The sequence below is a fragment of the Lynx rufus genome, unplaced genomic scaffold (assembly GCF_022079265.1).
Source record: "Lynx rufus isolate CCGP_SWC_20201006 ecotype Redwood Valley unplaced genomic scaffold, mLynRuf1.p SCAF_19, whole genome shotgun sequence".
Taxonomy (NCBI): domain Eukaryota; kingdom Metazoa; phylum Chordata; class Mammalia; order Carnivora; family Felidae; genus Lynx; species Lynx rufus.
In genome coordinates, this window is record NW_025814833.1 from 28,650,226 (window position 1) to 28,662,238 (window position 12,013).

The window sequence follows — 12,013 nt, forward strand, 5'->3', positions numbered from 1 at the left end:
GATCTGCCTCGGCTTGATTACGCCCAGCTGAGGGTTCTTTTCCAGAAGGCCGTGGGCTAGATTCGACAGCCTTTCGTTCCGTGGCAGCACCTGAGGGTGCGCGTCCGGGGCTGGGGGAAACCCGTGCGGTGGAGACCCGAAAGACGAAGGGATGGGGCCGAACCAGCCGGGAGTGTCGCGTCCCCTTTAAGGGCGGCGGCGGCGGCGGCGGCGGCGGCGCCGGCGCGCGCTCCGACGGCTTCCCTGGGGCCCCGCCCCTTTCCCGTGAGCCCTCGGGGAGTGGTCCGACCGCGGGCGGCTGCGGGTGAGGAGCGGGGCGGGGGGCGGGGGGAGTCATGGCTCGACGCGGCTGGCTGCGGGCGCCCCTCAGCCGCGGCGGCGGCGGCGGCGGCGGCGGCCCCGGGGCCCGCCGGCTCATGCGGCCGCTCTGGTTGCTCCTCGCAGTGGGCGTCTTTAGCTGGGCCGGGGCTTCGGACGGCGCCGGCGGAGCGGCGAGAGCCATGGACGAGGAGATCGTGTCCGAGAAGCAAGCCGAGGAGAGCCACCGGCAGGACAGCGCCAACCTGCTCATCTTCATCCTGCTGCTCACCCTCACCATTCTCACGATCTGGCTCTTCAAGCACCGCCGGGCCCGCTTCCTGCACGAAACCGGCCTGGCTATGATTTATGGCAAGTGCCTCAACCCATGTCCGCCCCCTGGCGCTCCCCCTTTCTCAGAACGCCGGCTGCTTCGCCTCCTCTCCTGGCCCTGCTCGGCCTGTGTTCGGCTCCCCTTCTGATGCCTTGTATTTTCTGCCTCGCCTGCCCCCTCACCCCCGTTTCTCTGCCTCACCTCGTTTCCTCCTCGGCCTCGTCCCCCGTTTTCTCTGCCTCGCACCCCCTTTCCTTTGCGTGTCCACACCTTTTTTCCTTCGACCCCACCCCCTTTTTCTTCCACGCATCCCCCCCCCCCCCCCCGCCTCTGCCTACCGAGCTCGGGACCGGGACCCGGGACTGAGGATGGGAAGGGAGTGGGTGCGGTGTCTGGGATTGGGCTGGGGACTGGGGGAGGGGAAGACAGCCTAGCGATCCATTTCTCTGGGGTGTCAGTTTGTTTAAGGTCCATTGAAGCTGCAGTAGTGCCTCTGCTGCTCAGAATCTGGCGTCCTCTTGGAGCCAAGAGTCCACCTTTACCCATCACCCCCGCTCTTGCTACGCCCTGTCCTTTCGAGGTTGAGAATGAAAACCTTACTCCCGTGTAGCCCTGAACGCGAAAGAAGCTATAAACAAGGCTTAGGGTATTTTTAATGATGTCTTGGTTTATTGTACTATGCTTGTAACATCTGAGTAGTATACGTGCGGTCGACCCTCCTCATCTAGGCGTACCGAGGTGAGGACAAGGAAGAGTTAAAGATCTCCCAGCGCTGTGTTGTACTATAGGATGATCAGGACAGTTCAGCCGAACAGTAATTAGGAACACCACACATAGGCAGTATGGGTGACGCTGGTGGCATAAGGTTATTGACCGATCGTTGAGTAAATGGCTTCAGTCCTTGTGTCTTCGTGTGCTTTCTTTTTGAGATTTATTTACGTATTTTTATATTTTGGTCTTGAGAGTAGGGCAAAGCAAACCATGGGCTCACAGGCGTTTTGGCCTGTGCGGAGGCCTCATGAGAGGAAAAGATACATATTGCCGACTGTCTTAATGTGGTCGTGAGGGTATATAGACGGCTGAAAAGATGAGTGCAGTCTGTGAGTGAAGATTATCTTCACATGGAACAAGCTGACACTGATGAGCTTGTTGAGCTTTGTTTCCGGACTTGCAAATCGGTAGAAGCAGCCTTGGCACAAAAAGACATTTCTCCACGACCCTCCCCACCCCCCCACCAGCCATTTCCAGTCCATACAGACTTCTAGAATGTGCATCTCAGGGGTGGCCCAACAAGGTAGTTGTGTGCATCAGGAAAATGCATGAACTCAGGCTTCTTTTTCATTTGTAAGGTAATAAAATGCTAAGCCTATGTGCAAGTATCTCTGCTCCCTAGGATTCTTGGGTTTTAGACATATTAGCTGGTTTTCATATTTCCTATTTTTTTGCATTTTATTTACAGCACCCCTTAAGCTAAATGGCCAGATAAGCTACACATCTCTGTATAATTTCTTGTATAACAGTGTAAAATCAAATGTATACATGATTTATTTATATTTACTGCCCTCAACAAACATTTGCTAGGCAGCCAAGTATGTATTAGGCACAGAAAATACAAAGAAATAGATCCCCACCTTCAAAAAACTTTGCTTTCTTGGGCAGACAGGCCATATAAACAAAATAATGGCATCTTAAATTTAGTTAAATGCCAAATGAGTATTATGGTGTTAAAATAAGGAACCGATCACAGAACCCTCTTCCCTCCATATGGAGAGAGAGTACAATGTAGTGGTTAAAGGTGCAAGGCTTTAAGACCAGAGGTCTGCTAATTTTTTCTATGAAGAGTCAGATAATAATTCGTGTTGATTTTGTGGGTCACATATGTCTCTGTGTCTCTGTTGCGTTTTCTTCTTTTTGTTTTTTTTCTTTTTAGAAACCTTTTATAAACCTACAAAATGTAAAAACAGTTTTTAGCTCTCGGGCCATGCAAAAACAAACCATCACTGTAAGTCACCAACCCCTGCTTTAGAGCCAGACCTGGGTTCCTGTACCACTGTGCCATCTGTTCTGCGTGATCTTAGACAAGAGTCCCCTACCCTCTTACACTGTCATCTATAAATTGGGAAAAATGATAGTTGGATTATTGCGAGGAAGAATTGTTTTTAGCTTAGTACCTGACCCCTAAGTAAATGTTCAATAAATGATAACTGTGATACTATTGTTACTGCTCTTATAACTGCATTTTCTCAGGTTAGGCTCAGAACAGTTCTTTTAATTTCTCTTATGAGTTAAGAGGCAAATGTAGTGGTTCCTTCCTTCCTTCCTTCCTTCCTTCCTTCCTTCCTTCCTTCCTATCCAATAAGGACTTAGAATTGCCCTGGAAACATTTGCTCCTTGGTAGTTGATATCTTTAACCTCCTCTAACTCTTGAGCTAAATTGAAAGTGGGATTACTGACTGCATTTCCTGGTGTGTCTGAGTTAGTGAAAGGTGATGGAATACCTTAGCATTAGCATTTTGTGAAGGAAAAACAAAGGTATCCCTTGCAGAATATAAAGTAGAAGGATGTTGGGCTTGGTTTGCCACGGCTTGGCATTCTGTAGCCGGTTCCATTTTCTCACTATGGCAATGGAGGCTATGGATGAACAGCCTCCTGACTAATTCCCAAGTCTAACTTGAGAATAGATGGGATTGGGTCGAAGTATTTTCAGTGCCATGGAAATTGATGTTTTGAAATCCTAATTACTGTCTGCCATTTACCTTTTCTTATGACTCTTATACCATCAGAGCTGTTATGTTAATGTATGATTTTAAGACCTTTATTTTTCAGCTTGACTTCCAGATGAATAGGCTCCTTACTCTGGGAATATCCAGCCCTCCAAGATTCAGCCCACTGATAGTTTTATTTCTGTGATGTCCGTTTAGCTTCCTAAATCCTGGAAAAATGCTATTTAAAATAAGCCTCTCCTTTATATTTTTGAGAGTCAAGAATAAAAAAAGAAAAAAAAAAGCCAATATGGTCAGTTTCTAGATTGTAATATAGCCTAGTTGCTACAGCTACAGACACAGTGTGAAAGCACCCAAGTGTTCTATTCATTGGGCTCGCTTGCTTAAGAAGCTTAAAAGTGAGTCACCTTTAGTAAAAATTGTCAGGGTAGTTAATTAAGTCTGAAAAGTGATCACCCACCGTAGTGTGCTTACAGATTGTATAAAAAGCAAGGGACAGGGAAGAAATGTTTTGCCTGAAACTTACAGTATCCGGGATCCTACACTTAACTGATGTGATTCATCAGTAAATATTAAGTGTCTTTGACGTATGAGATGTGATGGGAAATACAGATATGAGTCATCATCCCTGCCCACAAAGCACTTACGATCTAGTGCCTTAATAGGTAATGTTTGTTGAGCATTATAACACACTCTACAAGTATCATTTCATTTCAAGCTCCTAACAACCCTGTGAGATGGGTACTGTTATCTTTCCCATTTACAGGTAAAGAAATTGGGGCACAGAGAGGTTAAATGACCTGCCTGAAGTGACATAATTTGTAAGTATTGAGTCAGGATTCAAACCCAGTCAGCCTGGCTCAGAAGCCCCATTCTCTTAGCCTGGAACCATATTGCCTTATATTGAAGAGATAAAGCTTAACTGTAACGATAAACTGGTTAGTATTCTCATTACTACATTTGAGAAAACTGAGGTCCAGTGAGAGGTTATCTACCCCAAGGTCACAGACTAGAACTTGATAGAGCCAGAATTAATACATCTATCTGACTTTCAAACTTGTGCTTTTTCTCCTACATCGTACACTATGCTGTACTAAATTTCATGAGATCGGATATGTAGAAAGATAATACTTACAGTTGTAAGGGTTTTGGAGGTGGATTGTGAGAGAACGGAGACCTTAACCACTGAAGCAGTTAGTGGTGAGAGCCAGGAGATGATTAGAAAATTAGAGAGGCTTTGGAAATAGAAAAACCAGATTTCCATGCTGGTTTTTATCACTTAATGCCAAATACTGTTGGGCAAATCATTTATCCCCATTTTAGTGATGAGGAAACAGTGACTGAGAGATTTATAATAGTGTGGACTGCATAAGGTTATGAGGATCAGATAATATATGCAGAAAGAATTAGGATGGAGATTGATTGACTCCGGGTGCTAGGCGAAAGGATTCCCTTGGAAAAGAGGTTGATCTTTCCCCGAGAAGCGGGGGGGGGGGGGGGGGGTTAGGGGAAATGAGCTAATGTTGACATGGAGAGGCATGGGATTGAGGCAGTGTACATCAGATGGCCTATAGCTTCTCTGAAAAGTAGGCAGTGAGATTGAGGATCTGAGAAGGAGGGTCAAGATTGGAAGAGCTACTACAGGGAATGTGCTAGAAGACAAAAAAATAAACACATGTAAAACTAACCAGAGGCTGGCAAAGGCCTTGCCTTTTTTTTTTTTTTTTTTTTTTTTTGGCTGTCTTGAAGTCGAGTTGACTTTTAAAACAAAATCTAACAGCATTCTTCAAGAAGTAGATAAATGTTATATACACACATACACAGATATGTGTATATAAATATATATGTACCTACATACACTATGTGTATATAAATATATATGTACATACGAACACTTGTTAATCTGTAGAAATTTTATCAATTTTGGCCACACTTAATATCTCAGTGATGTTCCTTCCGTATTTTTGACTATCAGAGGCTTCTAGTGTGATACCTTGGGAAAATGGGCTGAAATCTATTAGAAAATCAATTTCCATTGATGGCGAGACCTATACGGTGTTGTGGCTTTGGGTGATACTGAGTTCTTTATCCCTGGGAGGGGTTCCAACACAAGAGGGTCAAGAATGTGTTGGGGGGGGTGGGGCCTCTCTGTTTTGTGAAAGATAGCGCTTTGTGGTTGTATTCTTTGTTGCCTGTTAGTGGTGATTTTAAATTTCGTGATATCAATATTTTTTTGTGCCTCTGTGGGAGGCTAGAAGTTTCCGCCTTATCCCTTCAACAAAGCCCTCTTTTTGTGCACTTTCTCTTGACTGAGAATTGCTTTAACTCCGTGATGATGATTTGACCTTTCACAGAACCCCAATTAACTTGAACTGTCAACTTTATTCAAAGAAATTCCAGTTTTTCAGATGTCTGATGCTGTAATAAAAGGATCTTGATTTTTTCCAACCTAAGTAATTACTCTCCTCACTGAAGTTTTAACTGCCAAAGTGTGTGTTCCAAATTTGTCCAAGCGCTGAGCCCTCCTCAGGGCACCCAGCGACATTTCAGCTTTGAGTCAGAGTGCAATAGAATGGGTAGATACCATTCCTTACACAGTCAGGCTTAAGGACTTGGAAAGAATTTGTACTGCTGTTATTATTTGTAGTAGCTTAGCTTTGATTTTTGCACATACACATAAGGGGGTAACTTTTTCTGCACCTCTTAATTAGGTCTTATGGGATAGTAGACAAAAGAGCTCTTACCGTATCATGTAGGCAGGATGCCTATGGACCTATAGCCTTTTCTCACCCAGGCTGTGTTTATCAAACCCAGTTGATACCCAGCCATCACTTTTTCATTTTGGTTTTTAGAGGTGGGCTATTTTCACAGTGTATCTTTCATTGTTTTAATTTTAATTTTAATTTTTTTTAAAGTTTATTTATTTATTTTGAACGACAGAGAGAGTGAGCATGAGCAGGGGAGGGGCAGAGGGAGGGGGAGAAAGAGAGAATCCCAAGCAGGCTCCGTGCTGTCAGCACAGAGCCAGACATGAGGCTTGAACTCCCAAGCCATGAGATCATGACCTGAGCCGAAATCCAGTTGGATGCTTAACTGACTGAGCCACTCAGGCTCATTTTTTAAATTTTTAAATAAGTGTATACTTCACTCATTTCTTGCACCTCCCACCCCACCTCCTGTCTCTGGCAACCACCAGTCTGTTCTCTGTATCCATGAGCTTGGTTTTGTTTTGTTTTGTTTTGTTTTTTGATTCCACATATAAGAGGTATCATAATGGTATTTGTCTTTCTCTGTATGATTTATTTCACTTAGCATAAGTGAACCTCTTCAGGGTCCATCCATATTTTTGTAAATGGCAAGATTTCATTCTTTTTTATGGCTGAATAATATTCCAGTGTGTGTGTGTGTGTGTGTGTGTGTGTGTGTGCGTGCGTGTGTATACATACCACATTTTCTTTCTCCATTCATCCATCGATGGCCATTTAGGTTATTTCCATATCTTGCCTATTGTAGATGATGCTGCAGTGAACATGGGGGTGCATATCTTATCGTTTTGAGTAGTGCTTTTGTTTACCTCTGATAAATACCCCAAAGTAGAATTACTAGATCATATGGGAGTTTTATTTTTAATTTTTTGAGGAATCTCCATACTAGTTTTCATAGTGGCTGCACCAATTTACAATCCCACCAACAGTGCACAAGGGCTCCCTTTTCTTCACATCCTTGCCAACACTTTTTATTATTTATCGTCTTTTTGATCTTAGCCATTGTAACAGGTATGAGGTGATCTCGTCATGGCTTTAATCTGCATTTCCCCATTTCCCTGATGCTTAATGATGTTGAGCATGCTTTCGTGTACCTGTTGGCCATCTGTATGTCTTCTTTGGAAAAATGTTCAGATCTTCTGGCCACTTTTTAATCAGATTTTTTTTTTTTTTTTTTTGCTATTGAGCTATGTGAGTTCTTTATGTATTTTGGATATTAGTCCCTTATCAGATATATGGCCTGAAAATATTTTCTCTTTCATTTATTTTCAATCTGAAACTTTGTTAAAACTTTTTAAAAGGTTGAGATCATCGTAATGTGTAGTAGTTATTCATTGCTGCTCACTTTAAAAAACGCATGACTGTAATTTGCCTCGGAGAATCCCTCATCTCTGCTCCCTCCCCACTTCTTAGCTCTTCTCCTCTGCCCCCATTTCATCACTTCCCACGCTGGTCTGACTTTGGCCCCTACCACTCCACTGAGACTGCCCTTACCAAGGTCACCTGGGAGCTCCTCGTTGCCAAACCCAATGGACACTTTTTAACACCTGTCTTCCTTGACTTTGCTGCAGCATTGACTACATCACTCCCTCCTCTCTTCTTCCTACTCCTGTTGCTTTTCCTTCTTAGACGCCTCCATCAGTTGCCCCTCCTCTACCAGCTTCTTCATGTTGGCTATTAAATGTTGGGATAAAGCTCTGGGCGTATATCCATAGTCCTCTTCCCATTTTATTTGCTCCCCAGGTAATCTCAAAGGCACCTGACTTCAGCCATCTCCACTTGAGACCCCGTACTTCCTTGAGCTTCAGATCCCACATACTCCACTGTGCATGTGTCACAGGTACATCAAACTCAGCATGTCCAAAACAGAACTGTACGTTTTCCCCTGTGAATCTTTTCCCTTTCTCACAGAATGGCCCTGTTGCTACCTGTCTGGTCGCTCAGGCCAGCTTACCCACCTAGTTGCCAAGTCAGTTTGGCTCCCAGTCTTTCTCCCAGTCTCCTCCCTTCCTCCTGGTCTACTCAGTCACTGAATCCTTCTAAAGGATAATACCTTCTAAAAATCTTTCTCTGTCCCTTTTTCTGCTCTCTTAGATTAAGCCCTAAGCTCTTAGTGCCTGAATGACTGCAGTGGCCTTCTCTCTGGCCTCTTTGAACCTCCGTAGTCTAGACCAACCATCTCTTTCTAAAATAGAAATCTGATGTCAAGCCCCTGTTTATTTATAACCCTTCTATGACTTCCTTTCGTTTTCGAGATATAGTCTAAACTCTCTTCTCCAACTTGCAAGGTCTTTTATGACTCAGCTCTTGCCGATCTTTTACACCTTAGCTCTGCCACTTTATAACCCAGCCATACTGAGCTACGTGTGATTCGCTGAATGGGCTGTGTTCTCTCGCTCTTCTATGACTGGATGTGTACTACTGTGCCTCCTACCTGGAAAACCTCTTTTACTTGTTTCCTTGCTTAGGTGACATCTTTGGAAAGGCTTCCCTATTGTCCCACTTCCTCAGGCTTGGTTAGGTACCTCTTTTCTGTTTTTATAACACCTTGTATGACACCTTGTGCTGTAATTGTTTATTTTGTCTGTTTTGCTAACTGGACTGAGGGCTACTTGGGGGAGGGACCTTGTTTTCGTCTCTGAACCCTGGGGACCTTCTCAGCACAATACTCTGTTTATATATATTAAAAGGATGGTTGGCAAGTTAGTGTGAAAGGCAACAGGGAGGTAAAATGTGATAGTGGTGTGCTGTACATCTTGGAGTTAAGCAAAGATCCAGAAGTTTGAGTTCAGTTTGCAGTTGAAGTATATCTATACAATAAAGTATTATTTGACCGTAAAAAGGAATGAAGTTCTGATACATGCTACAACATGGATAAACCTTAAAAACATGATGCTAAGTAAAGAAGGCAGACCTACAAAGTCGCATATTATAGGATTCTATTTGTGTGAAATGTCCAGGATAGGCAAATCTATATATAGGGAAAACAGATTAGTGATTGCTGGGGCCTAGGAGTTGAGGGGAGGGGAAATGACTGCTAATAGGTATGGGGTTTCTTTTTGGAGCAGTGAAAATGTTTTGGAATTGGATGGTGGCGATCAGTATACAACTTTGTGAATATACTAAAAGCCACTGAATTGTGTGGTTTAAAAGGGTAAACTTTATGGTATGTGGATTACATCTCAGTAAAGCCATTATTAAATAGTTTGATCAACATAGATTTTGTTTGTGCACACTTGAATACCAATATGATGATCCAAGAACAATTCTAGCAATATGTTGATGTCATAGTGCCAGGCTGAGAACTTCTATTCCGTGTTTTGATTTTAAAGCACATGTTTTAAAATTACAATCTGACCTTTTAGTGGTAGAAGAACTGGATCGATCCACAAATATTATTGACGTTCCAATTTGTTAAGTGTGTATGGTTTGGCCAACCCGGTACTGTAGGGTTGAGTTATTTCTCAATAACTTGAGAAATGTTGTGTTTTGTTTAACAGTCTTGTGAATAGGCGGATGGAGGGGGAGGTGGTAAACATATTTCTAACACGATCACACTGTCCGTTTGGGACACCTTAGAGCATATTCTGTGTGCAGGTAATTTGAAGGTGTTTTTTCATTTTGTTACATTCGTCATCACTTACTTCTTGTTGACTTAGAAAGGCAGTGATATATGCTGTACCCTAGGGAATGTTTTTCCCTCTTGTCCCACTGTAGTATATGAATATTGGACTCAGATTTGTGAATTGAGTAATACTTTAAAATATAACTGCGTTCAGCCTAAAAATTGGTTCTGAAGCACAGGGGACTATCATAAGAGTTCTTTTGCTCTCAACCCAAAGGTATGTATGGGGTATAAAAGAAGTAGTCTTTGTCCTAGAGAAGAGCTTATATGGTTCTTTTATTATTTCCAGGTCTTTTGGTGGGCCTTGTGCTTCGATATGGCATTCATGTCCCAAGCGATGTAAATAATGTGACCCTGAGCTGTGAAGTGCAGTCAAGCCCAACTACCTTATTGGTAAATGTTAGTGGGAAATTTTATGAATATACACTTAAAGGAGAGATCAGTTCACATGAACTCAATAACGTGCAAGATAATGAAATGCTTAGAAAGGTAAGTTCTCAGTTAAAGGGACTATTGGGATTTTTTTAAAAAGTGTATATGTAACTAGCAGCAAAATGATTCAGGAGAAAAATTTATAATGAATTTTTAATGATGTTTAAAATCATCTGTCTTTTAAAATGGAGAAAGATCTCAATTAACAAACGTAATGCTAAGGAAATGGACATCTGTACATTTCATTTTCTGATTGAGGCTAAGTACTGTAATCCTTTTTGTTTCACTGCATGATGTTTATAATTGTAATAAATGGTGACCAGTATTGACTTGAGCAGAATTCATAAGCATTTCTTTCAATTTGCAGATGGTCTTTAGAGTTTTATCGTACATCAGCACATTGAGTAATACCTAAAATATTCCATTAATATTTCTCTGAATTCTTTCTTGCTTTGATTGTATTCTATACTGAGGACAATTTAATCTTTCTTTGATTCATAATCTGGCACAACTTCAGGGTCCCCATTCTGAGTATCAGTTATTGTACCATGCTGTGCATAAAGCTTTATGTAGGAGGCTGTGTTGCAGTCTTACTGGCTCCCAGACATTCCTGGAGCTGCTTTCTCCTGTCCCCATCATAGTCCCCCCTCCCATGAAGCTTCTAAGGGCTTCATCGCGCATGTCTCTTTTTTTCCGCCCACCCTTGGCCATTTGCCTCCATTTCTGTCTTCTGCATGGGCAGGACTTGGCTCTCACAGCTACTTGGTTGTGGTCCTGACCATCTTTAATGCTTTTTAAAATTTCATACGAACTTCATTTACTTTGCAGCAAGAGTTCTTTCCACCTGTGGAAAATTTCAGTTCCTTAAAAGTTCTAGTAAATAAAATTTTAGCATGGGCTATGTGTGTAGCTGCTTTCTGTTCATGTCAGATCCTACCGTAGCCTCATGAACAGAAAGGGGTGCCTGTATTATTATAGGGAATAGATATTAAAAGAAATAGGCTGTCAGGACTAGAAATCTTAGTCACACAGAAGTATTTTAACTGTAATATTATGCTATATATTTTTAGGGATGTTCCCTATGTAAGAAGTCTGTTTCTTCTTGCCAGCAGTAATGCCATACCCCCAAATTTTGTTACCAGTTTGAGGTCTCTTTTATTTAAAGCAAAGATATGTTCATGGTTTTTTTCCCATTTTAAAGATTTTTTAAATGTTTATTCTTGAGACAGAGACAGACAGAATGTGAGCAGGGGAGGGACAGAGAGAGACACACACACAGAATCCGAAGCAGGCTCCAGGCTCCGAGCTGTCAGCACAGAGCCTGACGCGGGGCTTGAACTCACCAGCCGTGAGACCATGACCTGAGCCGAAGTTGGACACAACACACTGAGCTACCCAGGCGCCCCCCCACCATTTTTAAGATTTTTAATGTCATAGTATTTTTTTAACGTTTTTTATTTTTTTTAAATTTACATCCAAATTAGCATATAGTGCAACAATGATTTCAGGAGTAGATTCCTTAGTGGCCCTTACCCATTTACCCCATCCCCCCTCCCACCACCCCTCCAGCGACCCTCTGTTTGTTCTCCATATTTATGAGCCTCTTCTGTTGTGTCCCCCTCCCTGTTTTTATATTATTTTTGTTTCCCTTCCCTTCTGTTCATCTGTTTTGTCTCTTCAAGTCCTCATAGGAGTGAAGTCATGTGATTTGTGTCTTTCTCTGACTAATTTCACTTAGCATAATACCCTCCAGTTCCATCCACGTAGTTGCAAAGGGCAAGATTTCCTTATTTTTGATTGCCGAGTAATACTCCATTGTATAAATATATATACCACA

General features: G+C 42.5%; 1 protein-coding gene across 4 annotated transcripts in view; it reads left to right on the plus strand.

Moving 5' to 3' along the window:
• The first annotated feature begins 266 nt into the window (after window positions 1–266).
• Window positions 267–12,013, plus strand: part of SLC9A6 (solute carrier family 9 member A6) — a 53,006-nt gene continuing 41,259 nt past the window's right edge. For 3 of the 4 annotated variants that reach the window (XM_047082004.1, XM_047082001.1, XM_047082003.1), the window contains exons 1-2: window positions 336–669; window positions 10,034–10,233. In XM_047082004.1, coding sequence (XP_046937960.1) covers window positions 336–669; window positions 10,034–10,233 — 534 coding nt within the window. Of the gene's footprint in view, window positions 305–335; window positions 670–10,033; window positions 10,234–12,013 lie in introns of those variants that run through there. The other variant, XM_047082002.1, reaches the window with a different exon arrangement.